The sequence below is a fragment of the Bufo bufo genome, chromosome 11 (genome assembly GCF_905171765.1).
Source record: "Bufo bufo chromosome 11, aBufBuf1.1, whole genome shotgun sequence".
NCBI classification, from domain to species: domain Eukaryota; kingdom Metazoa; phylum Chordata; class Amphibia; order Anura; family Bufonidae; genus Bufo; species Bufo bufo.
Window position 1 is genome coordinate 98,635,911 of NC_053399.1, and position 24,681 is coordinate 98,660,591.

Here is a 24,681-nt window from a genome sequence, read left to right on the forward strand (position 1 = left end):
CCTGCGCCCCCGCCCTCCCTGCTGCTGGGTAAACAGCGCACGCCCCCGTCACCTGCCCCAGCCCCGCGAGGAGTGTCACACACCGTGCCCTGACTACAACTCCGAGAGATATGTTACATAGGACTGCAGGAGACATCTACTACATTATCTGTACTCAGAGAGTTATCACTGTGTTATCTGTGGTGTTACATAGGACTGCAGGTGACATCTACTACATTATCTGTACTCAGACAGTTATCACTGTGTTACCTGTGGTGTTACATAGGACTGCAGGTGACATCTACTACATTATCTGTACTGAGAGAGTTATCACTGTGTTATCTGTGGTGTTACATAGGACTGCAGGTGACATCTACTACATGATCTGTACTCAGAGAGTTATCACTGTATTATCTGTGGTGTTACATAGGACTGCAGGTGACATCTACTGCATTATCTGTACTCAGAGAGTTATCACTGTGTTACCTGTGGTGTTACATAGGACTGCAGGTGACATCTACTACATTATCTGTACTCAGAGAGTTATCACTGTGTTACCTGTGGTGTTACATAGGACTGCAGGTGACATCTACTACATTATCTGTACTCAGAGAGCTATCCCTGTGTTATCTGTGGTGTTACATAGGACTGCAGGTGACATCTACTACATTATCTGTACTCAGAGAGTTATCACTGTGTTACCTGTGGTGTTACATAGGACTGCAGGTGACATCTACTACATTATCTGTACTCAGAGAGCTATCCCTGTGTTATCTGTGGTGTTACATAGGACTGCAGGTGACATCTACTACATTATCTGTACTCAGAGAGTTATCCCTGTGTTATCTGTGGTATTATAGAGGACTGCAGGTGACATCTACTACATTATCTGTACTCAGAGAGTTATCACTGTGTAATCTGTGGTGTTACATAGGACTGCAGGAGACATCTACTACATTATCTGTACTCAGAGAGTTATCACTGTGTTATCTGTGGTGTTATATAGGACTACAGGTGACATCCACTACATTATCTGTACTCAGAGATATCACTGTGTTACCTGTGGTGTTACATAGGACTGCAGGTGACATCTACTACATTATCTGTACTCAGAGAGTTATCACTGTGTTACCTGTGGTGTTACATAGGACTGCAGTTGACATCTACTACATTATCTGTACTCAGAGAGTTATCACTGTGTTATCTGTGGTGTTACATAGGACTGCAGGTGACATCTACTACATTATCTGTACTCAGAGTGTTATCTGTAGTGTTACATATGAATGAGTAACTTATATAGCGCTACAATTGCGAACTAAATCACCTCAAGGTGTTTTTTTGCAGCCCTTGACCGCCCGTGCCTTCAGAAGAGGTGGGTCTTGAGCTTCTTCCTGAAGGCCAGATGGTTTTCTTCTGAGCGGATCTCCGCGGGTAGAGTGTTCCATAGCCGGGGTCCTTGGACTGCAAACCTTCGTTCGCCTTTTGATTTGTAGCGGGTCTTGGGGATATGGAGGAGGTTCTGGTTAGCGGACCGGAGGGGGCGACCTGGGGTGTAGTGCTTTATTTTGTCGCAGAGGTATTGGGGTGCTTTCCCTTGTGTACATTTGTGGGTGAGGCAGAGGGTCTTGAATGTGATCCGATCCTTCACGGGTAGCCAATGGAGGGTCCTCAGGGACGGGGTGATAGATTCCCAGTTTTTTTCCCAGTTATCAGTCTGGCGGCTGTGTTCTGGACAACTTGTAAACGTGAAATTTGGTATTTGGGAAGTCCTAGATAGAGGGCGTTTGCGTAGTCAAGTCGGGAATTGATGGTTGTTCCAACTACTGCTGCTGCGTCTCCTTCAGGGATGAAGGGGATGAGTCTGCGCAGCAGGTGAAGAAGATGATGGGATCCACTGACTACTGATCCTATTTGTGCATCCATTGTCATGTCTGAGTCAAAGATGACTCCGAGGCTTTTGGCTTTGGTGCTGGGAGTGATGGTTTGTCCGAGGATGGTGGGTGACGTGCATGTCGTGCTAGGGTTTTTGTTTCGGTTTGCATGGAGGAAGAGGAGTTCTGTTTTGGAACCATTGAGTTTGAGAGAGCTCTCAGTCATCCACTCGTCGATCAATGAGAGGCAGATTTCCAGGGCGTGGTATTGGTCCTTTTTGTTGGTAATGCGTAGGTAAAGTTGGGTGTCATCAGCGTAGGAATGATAGAGCAGGTCCTGGTTGCTGATGATTTTGAGGAGAGGTCGGAGGTAGATGTTGAAGAGCACGGGCGACAGGGATGATCCTTGAGGGACTCCGCATGTGATTTTACGTGCTTCTGAGGTGAAGGCTCCTAGTTTCACTTTCTGGGATCGGTTCTCCAGGAAGGATGCGAACCAAGGTAGATCCGAGTCTGCGACTCCGGCTACTTCTGTGAGACGAGTGAGCAGGGTTTGGTGGTTCATTGTGTCGAAAGCTGCGCTGAGGTCCAGCAGCACCAGGAGGCACGATTCTCCTTCATCTGCTGCTTCGAGGGCATCATCCCAGATTTTAAGGAGCGCAGTTTCTGTCCCGTGGCCAGGGCGGAATCCAGATTGAAGTGGGTCCAAGAGGACTGCAGGTGACATCTACTACATTATCTGTACTCAGAGAGTTATCACTGTGTTATCTGTGGTGTTACATAGGACTGCAGGTGACATCTACTACATTATCTGTACTCAGAGAGTTATCACTGTGTTATCTGTGGTGTTACATAGGACTGCAGGTGACATCTACTACATTATCTGTACTCAGAGAGTTATCACTGTGTTATCTGTGGTGTTACATAGGACTGCAGGTGACATCTACTACATTATCTGTACTCAGAGAGTTATCACTGTGTTATATCTGGTGTTACATAGGACTGCAGGAGACATCTACTACATTATCTGTACTCAGAGAGTTATCACTGTGTTACCTGTGGTGTTACATAGGACTGCAGGAGACATCTACTACATTATCTGTACTCAGAGAGTTATCACTGTGTTATCTGTGGTGTTACATAGGACTGCAGGTGACATCTACTACATTATCTGTACTCAGAGAGTTCTCACTGTGTAATCTGTACTTGCAGAGTGCCAGGGCTCCCTAAGGATTATTTTGGGCATGAGCATACTAGTGAATGAGGTGCCGAGGATAGTAGTCCTCGCGATTTTGCTGTCCCTTGGGGCCGGCAGTGCAGCGGATGGGAAGACAGCACGAGATCTTCTGAGGCACTCTCTGTTGCAGGGAACTCCAGCCAGATGTTGGTTGAGGTGCCCTTGATGGTGGTGATGTTTAGGGTGCTTGTGGCTGGGCCCCTGGTCCGTGACGCCAGCACCATTAGGTGCAAATGTTGAGAGTAGTGGTAGTAAGAATGAGGAGTCAGTAGTTGTAAACCAGTTGAACATTTACTGACAATCAGTTGGTAAAGTTCATCAATGGGAAGCTTCTATATGCATAACAAGTTCACTGGTAATCCTATGGTCAGGTAATTCTAAAATTATAAAAGAAAAAGTAAAATAAACCAAAAATAAAAAGTTCACCACTGCGTTTCTTGATGTCAAATCGGCTTCGCTGACCTCCGTGCGATGCAGGTAAAATCACAATGAATCAGTCTTTATAAATAAGGTGGTCGTGCTGCCAGGTATACGTCTCCGTTCACAAGTTCAAGAGAACACCTGAGTCCCGTCGGATAGCAGCCTTTTCTCAAAGCAACCTTCCTACGGAATCTATGTTTCATGGGCATTGGATTTGATGGACCTGATTTTATGATTTTATAAGGCATATTATTCACGATTTTATTGTGAGTATAATAAAAGAGTTCTATTTACTCAACCTTGCGGCCCTTCACTATGTACCCGAAACTTTGATTCCGTAGGAAGGTTGCTTTCCGACGGGACTCAGGTGTGCTGACTGTGTCAAAGAAGATTGCCGCTTCTCTTGAGCTTGTGAACTGAGACGTATACCTGGCAGCGCAACCACCTTATTTATAAAGACTGATTCTATGGTCAGGTGATGGCAGAGGTATATGGAGGGATTCTTCTAATGCTGATACTTTACAGGCAAGGATCCTGGTGGTAATCCTAAGTTCACTCTTTACAGCACTCTGGCACTAAAGATGCTAATATACAGTCCTGATCAAAAGTTTAAGACCACTTGAAAAATGGCAAACAATCCTATTTATCATGGCTGGATCTTAACGAGGTTCCAAGTAGAGCTTCAACATGCAACAAGAAGAAATGGGAGTGAGACATTTTTTGAGCATTCAATTTAATGAAAACAACGAATAAACTGAAACAGGCTGTTTTTCAGCTGATCAAAAGTTTAGGACCACACCTCCAAAAAACACCTAAACCTCCCCAAAACAGAAATCCAACTTCCAAACATGAGCTCAGTGATGAGTAGCTCTGCCGTTATTGTTTCGGCATGCTTGATGCAAGCGTTTCCATGAGGTGAGTGGGAACATTTCTCCAAGTGGTGAAGACGGCCGCACGAAGGCCATCTACTGTCTGGAACTGTTGACCATTTTTGTAAACTTCCCTTGCCATCCATCCCCAAAGGTTCTCAATTGGATTTAGATCAGGGGAACACGCAGGTTGGGCCAAAAGAGGGATGTTATTCTCCTGGAAGAAGTCCCTTGTCCTGCGGGCATTGTGTACTGTAGCGTTGTCCTGTTACCACCCAGACGAGGGCCCTCAGTCATGAGGAATGCTCTCTGCCACATCTGGACATAGCCAGCGGCCGTTTGACGCCCCGGCTCTTCCTGAAGCTCCATTATTCCACTGAAGGAAAAAGCCCCCCAGACCATTATGGCGCCCCCTTCACTGTGGCGCGTAGAAAACATCTCAGGTGGGATCTGCTTGTCCTGCCAGTAACGTTGGAAACCATCAGGACCATCAAGGTTACATTTTTTCTCATCAGAGAATAAAACTTTCTTCCACCTTTGAATGTCCCATGTTTGGTGCTCTCTTGCAAAGTCCAAACGAGCAGTTCTGTGGCGTTCAAGGAGACGAGATCTTTGAAGACGTTTTCTGTTTTTGAAGCCCTTCAGTCTCAGATGCCGTCTGATGGTTATGGGGCTGCAGTCAGCACCAGTAAGGGCCTTCATTTGGGTCGAGGATCGTCCAGTGTCTTGACGGACAGCCAATTGGATCCTCCGGCTCATCGCTGATGACATTTTTTTGGGTCTTCCACTTGACTTTTTTGTTCCATGACCCTCAGGATCATTTAAGAAATTCCAAATGACTGTCTTCCTGCGTCCCACCTCAGCAGCGATGGCGGCTGTGAGAGACCCTTCTTATGCAGTTCAACAGCCCGACCACGTTCAAAAAGGAGAGGTTTTTTTGCCTTTGCCATCACAACGTGTGACTACCGGACAGAAGATGACAATGAATCCACATCTGTGCACAGATTTGGCCTTTTAAAGGCATGTGGTCCTAAACTTTTTGATCAGGACTGTATATATATATATATATATATATATATATATAGTTACTATGAGCTATCCTTTAAGGGCGATCTCCCTTGTGGCAGCAAACACATCTGCTTAATTATTTGGCAGGATACTCTTATAAATAAGTTTTTCCACTATGACCCGGAAGGCTCGTGTAGTGGATAAGGACAATTTTGCGCACTAACTGTCCATTCGTGTCCAGGCACTCGGAAAGCTACTCCTGGTCACTTGTGCTAGGGTCCATAAGCTATAGTTAGCTGATACCCTCGCTAGGCCCTCTGCATCTCGGTCTATAGACTTACTGTCTGTATATCTTCTCCAGGCTTGATCAGGGCCCAGAGGAAAGTGAAGCAGCTACATGGTGAATTTGGCCTGTCCTCCTCCTCCTCCTCCATGGACTTGCTTCTCCTCCTCTCACCAACTACTAAGGCTACTTTCACACTAGCGGCAGGTCCTGACGCTATTTCGCCGTGCCGCCGGACTGCTGCTCCGTCCCCATTGACTATAATGGGGACAGGGGCGGAACTCCAGCGCAGCACGGCAAGAAGCCGCCAGACTAAAAAGTCGGACGTGCAGTACTTTTAGTCCGGCGGCCTTTCGCCGTGCACTGCTGTGCTGCGCCGGAGCTCCGCCCCCGTCCCCATTATAGTCAATGGGGATGGAACAGCATTCCGGCAGCACGCAGAATTAGCGGCAGGACAGATCCGACAGGGTGAACAGCCTGTCGGATCCGTCCTGCCGCTATTGTGAAAGTACCCTAACTAACATCCTGCTATACTCTGCTCTAAGCTAGACCCCCCCTCCCCACTATATATACCGTACTATGTGGTGCCAGCACCACCTAGGGGCGGATGGATGTCAATGACATTGCCAGCCAGATAATAGAGAATACCATACAATGCAATTACAGTTGTCTGAAGCGTCCCTTTTACACACATATGTGGGACGCTGCATACTGCAGGTAGGTTCTGTGCAGGTTTAGGCCATAATTCCACAGTGATGACATGGGACTGACACTGACCTGTGACTTTTTGGAGATTTGGTTGTTTTTGGAGCCACATCCATGCTCCAATAGTATCAGGACAGGAAGGTGTGAACAAGGAGCACAAGGGTTTTTTTTTGTTGTTTTTGGTGTAGCAGTCACCATAGCAACCGATCTAGGCGCTGCTTGACCATGATCTTCCAGACTGACAGGACTGAAGCGCTGTCCTCTCTTTTAAATCTGCAGGTTTGCCGCCACAACTGACATCTGCCAATCAGCTGTCACTTCTTCTTCCCGCCTCTCAACAGCTGACCAATTAACAGCTGATCCTGCAGCTCCTGTCACCTGGCAGACGAACCTGGAAAACCGGTTGGAACCAGAATCCTCACAGGTAAGCCTGGAAATACAAAAAGGGAGGGGGGGGGGGGGGGGGGGGGGGGGGGGGGGGGGGTATAATGTGAGGTGATATAATATGGGGGTGCAGTGATGTATAATGTGAGGGGATATAATATGGGGTGCAGTGATGTATAATGTGAGGGGATATAATATGGGGGCGCAGTGATGTATAATGTGAGGGGATATAATATGGGGGTGCAGTGATGTATAATGTGAGGGGATATAATATGGGGGTGCAGTGATGTATAATGTGAGGGGATATAATATGGGGGTGCAGTGATGTATAATGTGAGGTGATATAATATGGGGGTGCAGTGATGTATAATGTGAGGGGATATAATATGGGGTGCAGTGATGTATAATGTGAGGGGATATAATATGGGGGCGCAGTGATGTATAATGTGAGGGGATATAATATGGGGGTGCAGTGATGTATAATGTGAGGGGATATAATATGGGGGTGCAGTGATGTATAATGTGAGGGGATATAATATGGGGGTGCAGTGATGTATAATGTGAGGGGATATAATATGGGGGCGCAGTGATGTATAATGTGAGGTGATATAATATGGGGGCGCAGTGATGTATAATGTGTGGGGATATAATATGGGGTGCAGTGATGTATAATGTGAGGTGATATAATATGGGGGTGCAGTGATGTATAATGTGAGGGGATATAATATGGGGTGCAGTGATGTATAATGTGAGGGGATATAATATGGGGGCGCAGTGATGTATAATGTGAGGGGATATAATATGGGGGTGCAGTGATGTATAATGTGAGGGGATATAATATGGGGGTGCAGTGATGTATAATGTGAGGGGATATAATATGGGGGTGCAGTGATGTATAATGTGAGGGGATATAATATGGGGGTGCAGTGATGTATAATGTGAGGGGATATAATATGGGGGTGCAGTGATGTATAATGTGAGGGGATATAATATGGGGGTGCAGTGATGTATAATGTGAGGGGATATAATATGAGGGTGCAGTGATGTATAATGTGAGGGGATATAATATGGGGGTGCAGTGATGTATAATGTGAGGTGATATAATATGGGGGGTGCAGTGATGTATAATGTGAGGGGATATAATATGGGGGTGCAGTGATGTATAATGTGAGGGGATATAATATGGGGGTGCAGTGATGTATAATGTGAGGGGATATAATATGGGGGTGCAGTGATGTATAATGTGAGGTGATATAATATAGGGGCGCAGTGATGTATAATGTGAGGGGATATAATATGGGGGTGCAGTGATGTATAATGTGAGGGGATATAATATGGGGGTGCAGTGATGTATAATGTGAGGGGATATAATATGGGGGTGCAGTGATGTATAATGTGAGGGGATATAATATGAGGGTGCAGTGATGTATAATGTGAGGGGATATAATATGGGGGGTGCAGTGATGTATAATGTGAGGTGATATAATATGGGGGTGCAGTGATGTATAATGTGAGGGGATATAATATGGGGGTGCAGTGATGTATAATGTGAGGGGATATAATATGGGGGTGCAGTGATGTATAATGTGAGGGGATATAATATGGGGGTGCAGTGATGTATAATGTGAGGGGATATAATATGGGGGCGCAGTGATGTATAATGTGAGGGGATATAATATGGGGGTGCAGTGATGTATAATGTGAGGTGATATAATATGGGGGTGCAGTGATGTATAATGTGAGGAGATATAATATGGGGGCGCAGTGATGTATAATGTGAGGGGATATAATATGGGGGTGCAGTGATGTATAATGTGAGGGGATATAACATGGGGGCGCAGTGATGTATAATGTGAGGTGATATAATATGGGGGTGCAGTGATATAATATGGGGGCGCAGTGATGTATAATGTGAGGGGATATAATATGGGGGTGCAGTGATGTATAATGTGAGGTGATATAATATGGGGGTGCAGTGATGTATAATGTGAGGAGATATAATATGGGGGTGCAGTGATGTATAATGTGAGGTGATATAATATGGGGGTGCAGTGATGTATAATGTGAGGGGATATAATATGGGGGTGCAGTGATGTATAATGTGAGGGGATATAATATGGGGGCGCAGTGATGTATAATGTGAGAGGATATAATATGGGGGTGCAGTGATGTATAATGTGAGAGGATATAATATGGGGGCGCAGTGATGTATAATGTGAGAGGATATAATATGGGGGCGCAGTGATGTATAATGTGAGGTGATATAATATGGGGGTGCAGTGATGTATAATGTGAGGAGATATAATATGGGGGTGCAGTGATGTATAATGTGAGGAGATATAATATGGGGGTGCAGTGATGTATAATGTGAGAGGATATAATATGGGGGGTGCAGTGATGTATAATGTGAGGGGATATAATATGGGGGCGCAGTGATGTATAATGTGAGGGGATATAATATGGGGGTGCAGTGATGTATAATGTGAGGGGATATAATATGGGGGTGCAGTGATGTATAATGTGAGGGGATATAATATGGGGGTGCAATGATGTATAATGTGAGGGGATATAATATGGGGGTGCAGTGATGTATAATGTGAGGGGATATAATATGGGGGTGCAGTGATGTATAATGTGAGGGGATATAATATGGGGGTGCAGTGATGTATAATGTGAGGGGATATAATATGGGGGTGCAGTGATGTATAATGTGAGGGGATATAATATGGGGGTGCAGTGATGTATAATGTGAGGGGATATAATATGGGGGTGCAGTGATGTATAATGTGAGGGGATATAATATGGGGGTGCAGTGATGTATAATGTGAGGGGATATAATATGGGGGTGCAGTGATGTATAATGTGAGGGGATATAATATGGGGGGTGCAGTGATGTGTAATGTGAGGGGATATAATATGGGGGTGCAGTGATGTATAATGTGAGGTGATATAATATGGGGGTGCAGTGATGTTATGACGATTTAACCCCCTCCACACCTGACGGGAGACGGACAGCCCGTTAATCATTGTCAGCTCCTCATCCTGGCAGCGCCCCCCACCCCCTTCCCCGGAGAGGGCCAAGCATGGCGTCCTGCCAGCCTCAGCATCTGCCCCTCCAGCTGTTACAATCCTCTTCTTCATCCTCATCCTCTCTGGAGCCCACTGATTAACTCTTTCCCCTCCGCTGCCTCTCCATTCTTCACACGTTGTCGATTGTCAGCTCTTGGGGCTCTAGCAGCGTAACCGCTACAGAAATACAAACTGACGACAGCAGCTTTCACCCCGACTGTGACCCCTCTCCACAGGGAAGATGCAGCTCCTGGGAGCGCTGCTCCGGCTGGGAGGGGGTTAATGCTGCCTCCGCCGGGCACCATTCATTCACCGCGCAGCCACTCAGCGCCCTTTTTTGGAAATGCAGCAAATGACTGAGGAGTTTCCCATTGGCTGCCAACAGCTGTCACTCACCGGCCGGCGTCAGGCACCAGAGGGATATATATATATATACAGTGTCTGTATATGTGCGAGCGTGAGACGGAGCGTATCCCAGACCCTGCCAGACGAGAGGCTGCAGCGCGGAGCAGAGCATCACCATGAGCGAGGTGAGTACCACACCGCGGGATACCCTTCCCCCTCCTCGCTTCACACTTCCTTTCACATTCCAAACACACTTCAATGCAGCGTTTTCCGAAGGGTTAAATGACTGACTATGGGAATCAGCGGAGAATGGCGGGAGCGAGGCGACGAGGACGGGACCTCCGGGAGGCTTTTCTGACTATGGCGGAGGTTTGGAAGTTTTACCAAACTGCAACCCCGGACGACACGGCGGTGGTACAGAACACGTTGATGGCGGACAGAAACGTAACGCTTCATGTCACCGCAGCGCGGGGGTTTATCGTAACCGCTAAGAAAATCAGGAATTCGTTGTGAACGTAAAATTCCTGTAGTGTATCGGGCGGGAGATATGGCGGTTAGCGGCAAAGTTACAACTATCGACCTGGCGCCATTCTGACCGTGTACAAAGAGAGATGTAAGGGAGCGTCAGAATATACAGCAGTGTAAAGCACAGCGTCCCTATGTCATGTACTACACCGATGTAGCAGAGCCAAGGCTGTGATTTACCTGCTTATATTCTACATACAGCAGATAATGCAGTAGATGTCACCTGCAGTCCTATGTAACACCACAGATAACACAGTGATACCTCTCTGAGTACAGATAATGTAGTAGATGTCACCTGCAGTCCTATGTAACACCACAGATAACACAGTGATACCTCTCTGAGTACAGATAATGTAGTAGATGTCACCTGCAGTCCTATGTAACACCACAGATAACACAGTGATACCTCTCTGAGTACAGATAATGTAGTAGATGTCACCTGCAGTCCTATGTAACACCACAGATAACACAGTGATAACTCTCTGAGTACAGATAATGTAGTAGATGTCTCCTGCAGTCCTATGTAACACCACAGATAACACAGTGATAACTCTCTGAGTACAGATAATGTAGTAGATGTCACCTGCAGTCCTATGTAACACCACAGATAACACAGTGATACCTCTCTGAGTACAGATAATGTAGTAGATGTCACCTGCAGTCCTATGTAACACCACAGATAACACAGTGATACCTCTCTGAGTACAGATAATGTAGTAGATGTCACCTGCAGTCCTATGTAACACCACAGATAACACAGTGATAACTCTCTGAGTACAGATAATGTAGTAGATGTCTCCTGCAGTCCTATGTAACACCACAGATAACACAGTGATAACTATCTGAGTACAGATAATGTAGTAGATGTCACCTGCAGTCCTATGTAACACCACAGATAACACAGTGATAACTCTCTGAGTACAGATAATGTAGTAGTTATCACCTGCAGTCCTATGTAACACCACAGGTAACACAGTGATAACTCTCTGAGTACAGATAGTGTAGTAGATGTCTCCTGCAGTCCTATGTAACACCACATATAACACAGTGATAACTCTCTGAGTACAGATAATGCAGTAGATGTCACATGCAGTCCTATGTAACACCACATATAACACAGTGATAACTCTCTGAGTACAGATAATGCAGTAGATGTCACCTGCAGTCCTATGTAACACCACAGATAACACAGTGATAACTCTCTGAGTACAGATAATGTAGTAGCTGTCACCTGCAGTCCTATGTAACACCACATATAACACAGTGATAACTCTCTGAGTACAGATAATGCAGTAGCTGTTACCTGCAGTCCTATGTAACACCACAGATAACACAGTGATAACTATCTGAATACAGATAATGCAGTAGATGTCACCTGCAGTCCTATGTAACACCACATATAACACAGTGATAACTCTCAGTACAGATAATGTAGTAGATGTCTCCTGCAGTCCTATGTAACACCACAGATAACACAGTGATAACTCTCTGAGTACAGATAATGTAGTAGATGTCACCTGCAGTCCTATGTAACACCACTGATAACACAGCGATATCTCTCTGAGTACAGATAATGTAGTAGATGTCACCTGCAGTCCTATGTAACACCACTGATAACACAGTGATATCTCTCTGAGTACAGATAATGCAGTAGATGTCACCTGCAGTCCTATGTAACACCACAGATAACACAGTGATATTTCTCTGAGTACAGATAATGTAGTAGCTGTCACCTGCAGTCCTATGTAACACCACATATAACACAGTGATAACTCTCTGAGTACAGATAATGCAGTGGCTGTTACCTGCAGTCCTATGTAACACCACAGATAACACAGTGATAACTATCTGAATACAGATAATGCAGTAGATGTCACCTGCAGTCCTATGTAACACCACAGATAACACAGTGATAACTCTCTGAGTACAGATAATGTAGTAGCTGTCACCTGCAGTCCTATGTAACACCACATATAACACAGTGATAACTCTCTGAGTACAGATAATGCAGTAGCTGTTACCTGCAGTCCTATGTAACACCACAGATAACACAGTGATAACTATCTGAATACAGATAATGCAGTAGATGTCACCTGCAGTCCTATGTAACACCACATATAACACAGTGATAACTCTCAGTACAGATAATGTAGTAGATGTCTCCTGCAGTCCTATGTAACACCACAGATAACACAGTGATAACTCTCTGAGTACAGATAATGTAGTAGATGTCACCTGCAGTCCTATGTAACACCACTGATAACACAGCGATATCTCTCTGAGTACAGATAATGTAGTAGATGTCACCTGCAGTCCTATGTAACACCACTGATAACACAGTGATATCTCTCTGAGTACAGATAATGCAGTAGATGTCACCTGCAGTCCTATGTAACACCACAGATAACACAGTGATATTTCTCTGAGTACAGATAATGTAGTAGCTGTCACCTGCAGTCCTATGTAACACCACATATAACACAGTGATAACTCTCTGAGTACAGATAATGCAGTGGCTGTTACCTGCAGTCCTATGTAACACCACAGATAACACAGTGATAACTATCTGAATACAGATAATGCAGTAGATGTCACCTGCAGTCCTATGTAACACCACAGATAACACAGTGATAACTCTCTGAGTACAGATAATGTAGTAGCTGTCACCTGCAGTCCTATGTAACACCACATATAACACAGTGATAACTCTCTGAGTACAGATAATGCAGTAGCTGTTACCTGCAGTCCTATGTAACACCACAGATAACACAGTGATAACTATCTGAATACAGATAATGCAGTAGATGTCACCTGCAGTCCTATGTAACATCACATATAACACAGTGATAACTCTCTGAGTACAGATAATGCAGTAGAAGTCACCTGCAGTCCTATGTAACACCACATATAACACAGTGATAACTCTCTGAGTACAGATAATGTAGTAGATGTCACCTGCAGTCCTATGTAACACCACATATAACACAGTGATAACTCTCTGAGTACAGATAATGTAGTAGATGTCTCCTGCAGTCCTATGTAACACCACAGATAACACAGTGATAACTCTCTGAGTAAAGATAATGTAGTAAATGTCACCTGCAGTCCTATGTAACACCACTGATAACACAGTGATATCTCTCTGAGTACAGATAATGTAGTAGATGTCTCCTGCAGTCCTATGTAACACCACTGATAACACAGTGATATCTCTCTGAGTACAGATAATGCAGTAGATGTCACCTGCAGTCCTATGTAACACCACAGGTAACACAGTGATAACTCTCTGAGTACAGATAATGCAGTAGATGTCTCCTGCAGTCCTATGTAACACCACAGGTAACACAGTGATAACTCTCTGAGTACAGATAATGCAGTAGATGTCTCCTGCAGTCCTATGTAACTGCACAGATTTCACGGTGATAACTCTCTGTATGCAGATACTGAGGATTACACCCAGTATACAGGACAGGAGAAGTGGTACTGTGCAGTGTATATATATACAGAATAAGAGCAGATACTGAGGATTACACCCAGTATACAGGAGAAGTGGTACTGTGCAGTGTATATATATACAGAATAAGAGCAGATACTGAGGATTACACCCAGTATACAGGACAGGAGAAGTGGTACTGTGCAGTGTATATATATACAGAATAAGAGCAGATACTGAGGATTACACCCAGTATACAGGACAGGAGAAGTGGTACTGTGCAGTGTGTATATATATATACAGAATAAGAGCAGATACTGAGGATTACACCCAGTATACAGGACAGGAGAAGTGGTACTGTGCAGTGTATATATACAGAATAAGAGCAGATACTGAGGATTACACCCAGTATACAGGACAGGAGAAGTGGTACTGTGCAGTGTATATATATACAGAATAAGAGCAGATACTGAGGATTACACCCAGTATACAGGAAAAGTGGTACTGTGCAGTGTGTATATATATATACAGAATAAGAGCAGATACTGAGGATTACACCCAGTGTACAGGACAGGAGAAGTGGTACTGTGCAGTGTATATATATACAGAATAAGAGCAGATACTGAGGATTACACCCAGTATACAGGAGAAGTGGTACTGTGCAGTGTATATATATATACAGAATAAGAGCAGATACTGAGGATTACACCCAGTATACAGGACAGGAGAAGTGGTACTGTGCAGTGTATATATATACAGAATAAGAGCAGATACTGAGGATTACACCCAGTATACAGGACATGAGAAGTGGTACTGTGCAGTATATATATACAGAATAAGAGCAGATACTGAGGATTACACCCAGTATACAGGACAGGAGAAGTGGTACTGTGCAGTGTATATATATATACAGAATAAGAGCAGATACTGAGGATTACACCCAGTACACAGGACAGGAGAAGTGGTACTGTGCAGTGTATATATATATACAGAATAAGAGCAGATACTGAGGATTACACCCAGTATACAGGACAGGAGAAGTGGTACTGTGCAGTGTATATATATACAGAGTAAGAGCAGATACTGAGGATTACACCCAGTATACAGGACAGGAGAAGTGGTACTGTGCAGTGTATATATATACAGAATAAGAGCAGATACTGAGGAACTCTTTTTTAATTTTATACAAAAATACAAAAACGTTGCCATAAAATTTTCAAAACAAGGTATAAAGTATATACACTTACCCTACTGGCCCAGCTACATGCATACTATCTCATTCATACCTACTAAAAAAATGGAGAAAATGAAACCTAGCCTAACGTAAACATCCGATCCGGCTGAGCCCCGACTATATACAAATTTATACAAATTAATCAGAACAGAAACTAAATTACAACTTCTTACAATAAAAAATAATAAACATAAAATAATCATAACAGAAATCTCAAATAACTCTAATAATTTTTTTTTTTTTTTTTTTTTTTTTATTATTATTATTATTTTTTTTTTTTTAATTTTAATTAATTATTTTTTTTTTTTTTTTTTTTATACACATATATGAGAAAACAAACCTATACTAACCCTACCAATCTATCTATCCCATCACCTTCACCCAGGGCCAACCTCCGCCTCTTGTCCCTCCATGAGGCCAGCCCTTCCACCACCACCCACACCCAGCCCCTCGCCTCATGTCCTCCTATGTCCGCATAGTCCAGGGCTGGATGCAGGTCTCCCCACACAAAAATATGAACCCCCCCACCCCATCCCACCCAACCTAACTACACCCCACTTACCCTATCATACAATATATACATCTTATAACAACCATATCAATATATACAAACCAATGTTAAAATCCACCCGAAGGCCCAAGTTCAGTCATTTGCAAACCTTTCTTCAAAAACTCATCTTAAATACAAAACAAAAACCTAATGTGAAAGCCTCAGCCCAACACCAGGAAAAGTGCTACTAAGGCTAAGGCACATCAAAGGTGAAGCCTCTCCAGAGGTAAGAGACCCCATCCGTACCCACCTTCTCGCACTCAAGAGAGCGAACCTTCGCCAGGTCACCTAGAATGTTCCTACACACCTCTTCCACAGGGAGGACTTTCTGCTGGGTTGAAACTAAACACCGTGCGTTCCATGTGAAGTACCTGATCACTATGCTAACTATAAAAGCTGTGCATGGGTCCCTTCTTCCCAAACCTTTGAATGCTCCATAAGCCCATTCCGCATAGGAGAGGTTGGCTAGCCTAGGCCAGCCAATGGATGCACCCACCCGTTTGTATACCTCTGTATTAAAGGGACACTGAAGCAGGAAGTGCTCCATACTTTCCAGTATGTCGCCACACTCCTCCCGGGGACAACCCCTTTCATCAGAGTTCCTGTACTTCAAGTTGTCCCTTACATACAGCTTCCCGTGAAAGCAGCGCCAAGCCAAGTCCCAAAACTTCAAGGGGATCCTTGCCGAATTTAACAACTGTAACCCCTTGTCTAGATCCCGGCTTGGGCAATCCTTAAGGGCCAGGGGCTTCCAGAAGTGGGTCAACAAGACCCTCTCGTCAAGGGATCTCCTTGACTGGGTCTTGATTTCCCTCACTCCCAAACCCCACTGGCGGATCACCTTCAGAATCGGGGTGACATAAGCCGGAAGATATCCGTGAGGTGTACGCAAATCCTTCACTTGCCCTCCTGTCTCCCACTCCTGGAAGAAAGGCCGAAACCAACCCCTGCAAGAGACTACCCACGGAGGAGCCCTCTCTTTCCAGAGGTTTGCCAGGTTGATCTTAACAAAGGTGTTCACAAGGAACACCACTGGGTTGACCATACCCAACCCCCCTAATCTCCTCGTACGGTATGTCACCTCTCTCTTGACTAGGTTCAGCCTATTCCCCCATAACAGTTGAAAGAACAGACTGTAAACCCGAGTCCAGAGAGGTTCTGGCAAGACACATACACTGGCCAAATAGATAAGCAAAGGGAGAAGGTAAGTCTTGATCAGGTTCACCCTTTCCCTGAGGGTCAAAGACCAACCCTTCCACTGGTCAACCTTCTGAGCGGCGATCGTGAGCCTGCTGTCCCAATTTTGGGTGGGATAATCCCCATGGCCGAATTGAACGCCTAGGACTTTGGCTGACGACTGGGGCTCTGGGAGGGTGTCCGGGAGACCGAAAGATGGATCACCCCCTCCCAGCCAGAGACTCTCACACTTATCCCGGTTAATCATGGACCCGGAGACTTCCGAGTAGCGTTCTACCTCCGACATCACGTATTCCGCCTCCCCTCCCGAGGACACGAAAACAGTGACGTCATCGGCATACGCCACCACCCTCAGAGTGGCTTCTGGCTCCTCCAGACTCATCCTGACTCCCGCTAACGGTCCCCGATCAATCCTCCTAATAAAAGGATCAATCGCAAACACGTATAAGAGCGGGCTCAATGGACAACCCTGGCGGACTCCAGACCCGACCTCAAAAGGGCTGCCAGACCAACCGTTCACCAGCGGGAAACTCTCTGCCCCTGCATACAAGATCTTTAACCAATCGACAAACCCTCCCGGCAGGCCATATTTCAGAAGGACTGCCCAGAGGTACTCGTGGTTAACCCGATCAAAAGCCTTTGCCTGATCTAAAGCCAGCATGTACCCCTTCCAGTTACCCGCCCTACTCTGCTCCACTGCCTCTCGGACACCGAGCACAGCACTAAACGTGCTTCGGCCTGGAACTGAGCAATGTTGGGTCTCCGAAAGGAGCCGGGGCGCAAACTGCACCAACCGTTTAAACAGTATCTTGGCCAGGATCTTTCTGTCCGTATTGAGAAGCGCTATGGGACGCCAATTCTCAATACGGCTCGGATCTTTACCCTTTGATATAAGGATCAGAGCTGACCTCCTCATTGACTTCGGCAGAGTACCTGAGGAAAGGCACTCATTGAATACCTTAGTCAAGAGGGGAACCAAGGAGTCCTTAAAGGTCTTATAAAACTCGGATGTTAAGCCATCCGGGCCTGGCGACTTCTTTAGGGCAAGCCCTTCGATCGCCAGGCTGACTTCCTCTTCTCTGATTTCTTCTATCAAAACGCCAAGAGAGAGGTCTACTCTTGACTCAGGGATGGTTTCAGCCAGGAAAGCCGAAATCCTGTCCCGATTCAGATCCTTCTTCCTCAAGAGGCACGAGTAGAAGGACTTGACGATTTCCAAGATCCCTGATCTGGACCTATCCAGAGATCCCGTACCATCGACCAGTCCCGTCACCAACTTACTTTTCACTGACATCTTACAGTTTCTGTAAGGGTCGGGCGAGCGGTACTTCCCGAAATCCCTCTCAAAAACCAAAGATGTGTGCCTATCATACTGGCACCTCTTAAGCAAAGATTTCACCCTGGAGATATCCTCTCGGCTACCTCCAGTCGAGACCAGTTGTTCGAGTTTCCTCCTCAGACCCTGATACAAGCGGTACCTGTCCAGGGACCTGAGGCTCGAGAGCTGGCGGAAGAATTTTGCCACCCGATCTTTGAATATCTCCCACCACTCAGACTTAGTGTCACAAAGATCCAGCAACTCTACCTGACTCTGAAGGAAGTCCCTAAAGGATTGTCTCACCTCTGCTTCCTCCAGGAGGGCCGAATTTAGCTTCCAATAGCCTCTTCCCATTTGGGGGGATTCTGCAACATTCAAAGAGAACATAATTAGACAGTGATCGGAGAATTCCACCTCTACCACCTCTAAAGGTGAAAAAGTAGTCTCCTCCTTTAAATAAAACCTGTCTATTCTAGACCTAATCTGACTACCTCTATAATAAGTGAAACCACCGTGGCCTGGGGTGTGCCTAATGTGGACATCCACCAGGCGAGCCTCACTAGCTATGCTATTCAGGGATACACTATCATAAGCCAGCCGGTTTCTGGCGCCTCCCCGGTCTTGGGACCTTGTGACTGTATTAAAGTCCCCGCCAAAGACCACCTGCCGACTCGTAAAAAGGAAAGGTTTGATCCTCATAAAGAGACGCTTCCGATCCCACCTGGTTTGGGGACCATAGATGTTTATCAGGCGAAGCTCTTGACCCTTCATGAGGACATCTAAAATCAAACACCTCCCCATTTCTAACTCAATCACTCGTCGGCTTTCTACTGGTGCGGTAAAAAGAACCGCCACTCCGCTATACGGCTCAGCCGCAAGAGACCAAAATGATGGACCACACCTCCACTCCTTTTTTGCTTTATACACAGCCGCCAAATCTGGCAGCCTGGTCTCTTGCAAAAATAAAATGTCAGCTTCAACCCGGCTGAGAAAATCAAAGGCTGCAAACCTAGCCGCATCCGATTTAATACTGGCGACATTAATGGTCGCCAGCGTCAACGGAGTGAGTGCCGCCATACAGAGTGATTAAGTTAGACGGCCTTCTTCCTTCCCTTCCCCTTCTTGTTCTTCTTCTTACCCCTCTTGGGGCTACCCCCTAAGGTGGCACGATCTCTTTTGAGAGAGACAGTGGTGTCCATCTCATTAGTCACCACCCGCCTCCCCCTTCGCACCACCCTTGTCATTCCATTCCCAGTGTCTGGACCCGCCCCACCTCCTGAGGACCTTGCATCCTCACCGGAGGGAGGCGCGGGCCCTTCCAGAGGCTCCTTCTCTTGCCCCTCCGGCTCCCCACCTTGAACCTCCTCCCCGGAAGAAGAGGAGGCGGAGATCTCATCCAAGGTGAGGTACCGGTTGGAAAGATCCAGGGGAAGAGAGTCAGGATTAGAGAGGTCCAGGGGGGAGCTGGCTTTGCCTTCCACAGGCACTCTAGTCGGGCTAGATCTTTTTTTGGTCAGACGTTTCCTTCTTATTCTTTTAGACTCTGTCTCACTCCCCTCTGTTGCACTCTCGTAGCAAGAGGACAGAGTCACCTCGGAACGGTCTAGTCTCCTGAGTTCCTCATTCCCCTCGATATCCCCCAGGGTCTCAGCTCTAGGAGAGGCATTCTCTTGGGAGGGCACAGGCATCACCCCAGGACGGGGTTCCACCTGCCCCCTCTCCATCTGACGCCTCTCCCTCCGTCTCTGCTGGGACGGGCCGTCTTTTCTCTTCATCGACCCCACTGCCCTGTCGCCTTCGCCAGCACTCGCCTCGGCGGTGGGGGCCTCCCGGCTCGCCTCCGCGCGTGCACGAGCCACGTTGGCGACAGAGCGAGGGCAACGACTGAACGGGTGCCCTAGCTCACCACACAGGTTGCATCTAATCTGCCCACAAGATGCAGCTAGATGGCCTTCACCCCCGCACAACGCGCACCTCTGCACTTGGCAGCTGGCGCTGAAGTGCGAAGGGCTGCCGCACTTGTAACACAGCTTAGGCTGCCCCCTGTAGAACACCATGATCCTATCCCGACCAAGGAAAGCAGATGATGGTATGTGGGAAACCGACCCCCCTGAATGTTTCAACTTAATCTGAAACGTCCAGGCACCCGACCAGATGCCAAACTCATCCAGGTTCTTGCTAGGAAGACCCTGGACGTCCCCGTACCTGCTCAACCAGGTCAAGATGTCAACACAAGAAAGTGACTCGTTACGGGTGAGAACGGTCACCTTCTTGACCTCATTCTGGCGGGTTATCGCTTGCACAAAAAACCCCTGCCAGTCCGGCTGGTCTTTTGCCAGTTCATACCCAGACCAGAAAAGTTCAAGACCCTCTGGTCGGGCAAAACTGACATCAAACTCCCGGGTGCCATACGGATGTATCAGGGCAAAGATGTCACATGCCCTGATGCCCATCCGAAAGAGAAGCTCTGCCACCCTCTTTCTGGTAGGGCACGCTTCATTGCCTCTCCACTTCAGACAGACAACATTCCGCCTGGTTGACCCGGGGCCGGTTGTGGGTGAGGACCAGGTGGTCTCGCCCCCGCCTTGCTCTCGGAAGGCACGCAGGCCATGCCTGTCTATCCAGAAGGATAGATCCACCTGCTGCCCCCCTACTGTAATGGAATTCTCCCCTCTCCTAAGAGCCTCTAGAAGTTGCCGCTGCAAGTTACCGTCACCAGACATTGGTAATGGGGAGGACAATGGGGACCGCCCCTCCCCCCCTGCGCCGGCAACCACACCAGCATAACTTCTGCCAGGCGCAACCGACGCAGGAGGGGCAGCCGGACCGGGCCCACCCCCATCCCCCCCAGACCTATCTACAGCAGGTGCCACTCCAGACCCCTCTGAAGGGGCTACATGAGGCGCACCGGCCACTTGTACAGTGGGCGGCCGACCTCCAACATTCACCCCTCCATCAGGGCCCAGGGCAACACCAACACCACTAACAAAAACTGTATTTACACTACTAGAAGTGACCACTTCTTCAGTGGCCACTACCACACTCTCCCCTCCCCCCACACACACTGCTGGGCCAGAGGGGACCGAGGTCACATTATTTGTTTTGTCCAGCATCTCCTTGCTGGACACATTTTTAACAGTCTTTTCTGATTTTTCAGTCTTTCCTGATTTTTCGGGCCGGCGGGCTGTAGAACCACTGGTCCCAGCCACGCCGGCCTTATCCACTTGACGGACAGTGCAGGAGGGAGGGGCGGTGCGCACCACACTCGCATCAGGACCGCCCTCTCCCTCTCTGCCTACACACACACTGCTCTGAGCTTTTCTCTGGACATCCGAAGCTCCACCCCCGACCACTCCCACTGCGCCTCCACTCCCCGCCGCCACGACAATACCAGCGGAAGGGACTGAAGCGGAGCAGACCGGGGCAGAGGAGACGGGAACCCCGGCAGGGATTTGGGCATACAAACTGGGAGGGGCGGAGGCAGCCACCTCGCACCCTCCCCCTGCAACTCCGGATCGGGACACCGCTGTACCCGCGGTCCCACCCCCTCCACCCACAGCCGTCCCCACCACCCCCGCCCCCCCGTCCCCCACCGCCATGCCAAAACCGGCAGGGGGGGCTGCAGGGCGCACGGGAGCGGCGAAGCAGACCGGGGCAGAGGACGCAGACCCCAGGACAGGGATCCCGGCAACAACCTCTGCAAGGGGGTCAGTGGCAGCCACACCGCCCCGCCGCACCTCCACCCGGCACTTGTCCAGTGCCCCAGCAGAGGCGGGCGGAGCTATCCGACCACCAACCATGTCCCCCTCGCCGCCCGCCCCGGGAGCCTTCCTGTCTGGCCCCTCCAGCTTTTCCTCACCGCCCCTGTTACCGCAAACAGGGACGGCGTCCTGCGCCATCTTTGCCACGTCTTTCTCCCCACTCCTATGCACCGATCCCACAGCAGAGACCGGGCCAGGGAGGATGGTGGGGTTCGTGCCCTGAGCTGGCTTTTCAGCTGGCCCAGGGCACGCAGGGTGGGTCACATAGACATACCTCACCTCTGGCTTTAATGTCTTTGCCTTTCTCTTTTTTCCCATCGGCTCATCTTCAGGCAATTCGTCACCAAAACAAATGTCCTCACTAATTTTGGGGGACTCCAGGTGGCGTATTTCGGCCATAAGCTGCCCCCCAACTCCGCTGTTCTCACTGTACCCGCCTTCTTCGTCAGAGCTAGTGGGGGGCAGGCATACCTGCTCTGCGGTGATGCCAGTTTCCGCAGGCTGCCCCCCCATGTCCGACTCTTCCTCCTCACTAGAGGAGTCATCTTCCTGCTGCTTTTGGTTTCCAGCCATTTCATTAAACCTTTGATCGTTCATGAGTTTTTCCTTGAAGGGACCACTGTTATCCAGAATGGCCCCCATTCTTTCCTGCAGCTCTTTAATGACTTCTTTTAAGATTTTTATTTTTCTTGATATTTCTGGCCTTTTTTTTCTTTCCGCTTTGTCCACCTTCCCCCTCTCAAGCTTCAGGTTCTCCCTCACCTTCTTGAGGGTCCTATTCGCTTCCTCGTACTCCCGGAGATAGGCTGTGATCCGGGAGCTGTAAACAGCGATTAGTTCCCGGGGCTTCATGTTGCCCCAGTCAGCCTCAACCGGAACCGTCCCATCCCCAGGAGCACTCCGCGTACCTCTTGGAGGGCTACTGTCCGCCCTCCTGGAACTGCCGGCGATGGACACGGCTTCACCTCCGGGGGCTGCAGGGGCCGCTGCACCACGACTCCTGCTGGATCTTCTGACCCCCGAGGCGGGAGATGGAACTGAGGCCGGTAGCTCACCTCCCCTACCTCCCGCCGGCCTACCCCGGGAAGTAGGATCCTGGGTCTTCAGTCGCTTCATTGCCCAGGACCCCACCACCTCCCTGGGGAGAGAGGCAGGGCCTGGGCTGGGATAGATGGAAAAATCCCTGGAAGCGGCTGGACAATTAGCAGGAGCTCCTCCAAACACGACCACACCCGTCCACTGACTCCTGCACACACGACCACACCCGTCCACTGGCTCCTGCACACTGATGATTACACCCAGTATACAGGACAGGAGAAGTGGTACTGTGCAGTGTATATATATACAGAATAAGAGCAGATACTGAGGATTACACCCAGTACACAGGACAGGAGAAGTGGTACTGTGCAGTGTATATATACAGAATAAGAGCAGATACTGAGGATTACACCCAGTATACAGGACAGGAGAAGTGGTACTGTGCAGTGTATATATATACAGAATAAGAGCAGATACTGAGGATTACACCCAGTACACAGGACAGGAGAAGTGGTACTGTGCAGTGTATATATACAGAATAAGAGCAGATACTGAGGATTACACCCAATATACAGGACAGGAGAAGTGGTACTGTGCAGTGTCCATATTTACACAATAAGAGCAGATACTGAGGATTACACCCAGTATACAGGACAGGAGAAGTGGTACTGTGCAGTGTATATATATATACAGAATAAGAGCAGATACTGAGGATTACACCCAGTATACAGGACAGAAGAAGTGGTACTGTGCAGTGTATATATATACAGAATAAGAGCAGATACTGAGGATTACACCCAGTACACAGGACAGGAGAAGTGGTACTGTGCAGTGTATATATATACAGAATAAGAGCAGATACTGAGGATTACACCCAGTATACAGGAGAAGTGGTACTGTGCAGTGTATATATATATACAGAATAAGAGCAGATACTGAGGATTACACCCAGTATACAGGACAGGAGAAGTGGTACTGTGCAGTGTATATATATACAGAATAAGAGCAGATACTGAGGATTACACCCAGTACACAGGACAGGAGAAGTGGTACTGTGCAGTGTATATATACAGAATAAGAGCAGATACTGAGGATTACACCCAATATACAGGACAGGAGAAGTGGTACTGTGCAGTGTATATATATACAGAATAAGAGCAGATACTGAGGATTACACCCAGTACACAGGACAGGAGAAGTGGTACTGTGCAGTGTATATATACAGAATAAGAGCAGATACTGAGGATTACACCCAGTATACAGGACAGAAGAAGTGGTACTGTGCAGTGTATATATATACAGAATAAGAGCAGATACTGAGGATTACACCCAGTACACAGGACAGGAGAAGTGGTACTGTGCAGTGTATATATATATACAGAATAAGAGCAGATACTGAGGATTACACCCAGTATACAGGACAGGAGAAGTGGTACTGTGCAGTGTATATATATA

At 47.4% G+C, this 24,681-nt stretch overlaps 1 protein-coding gene across 1 annotated transcript in view; it reads left to right on the forward strand.

Moving 5' to 3' along the window:
- The first annotated feature begins 10,238 nt into the window (after positions 1-10,238).
- The window catches only part of PCP4L1 (Purkinje cell protein 4 like 1), a 60,882-nt gene continuing 46,439 nt past the window's right edge, over positions 10,239-24,681 (forward strand). The window contains exon 1 of the mRNA XM_040411781.1: positions 10,239-10,355. Coding sequence (XP_040267715.1) covers positions 10,347-10,355 — 9 coding nt within the window. The 5' untranslated portion in view covers positions 10,239-10,346. The remainder of the gene's footprint in view (positions 10,356-24,681) is intronic.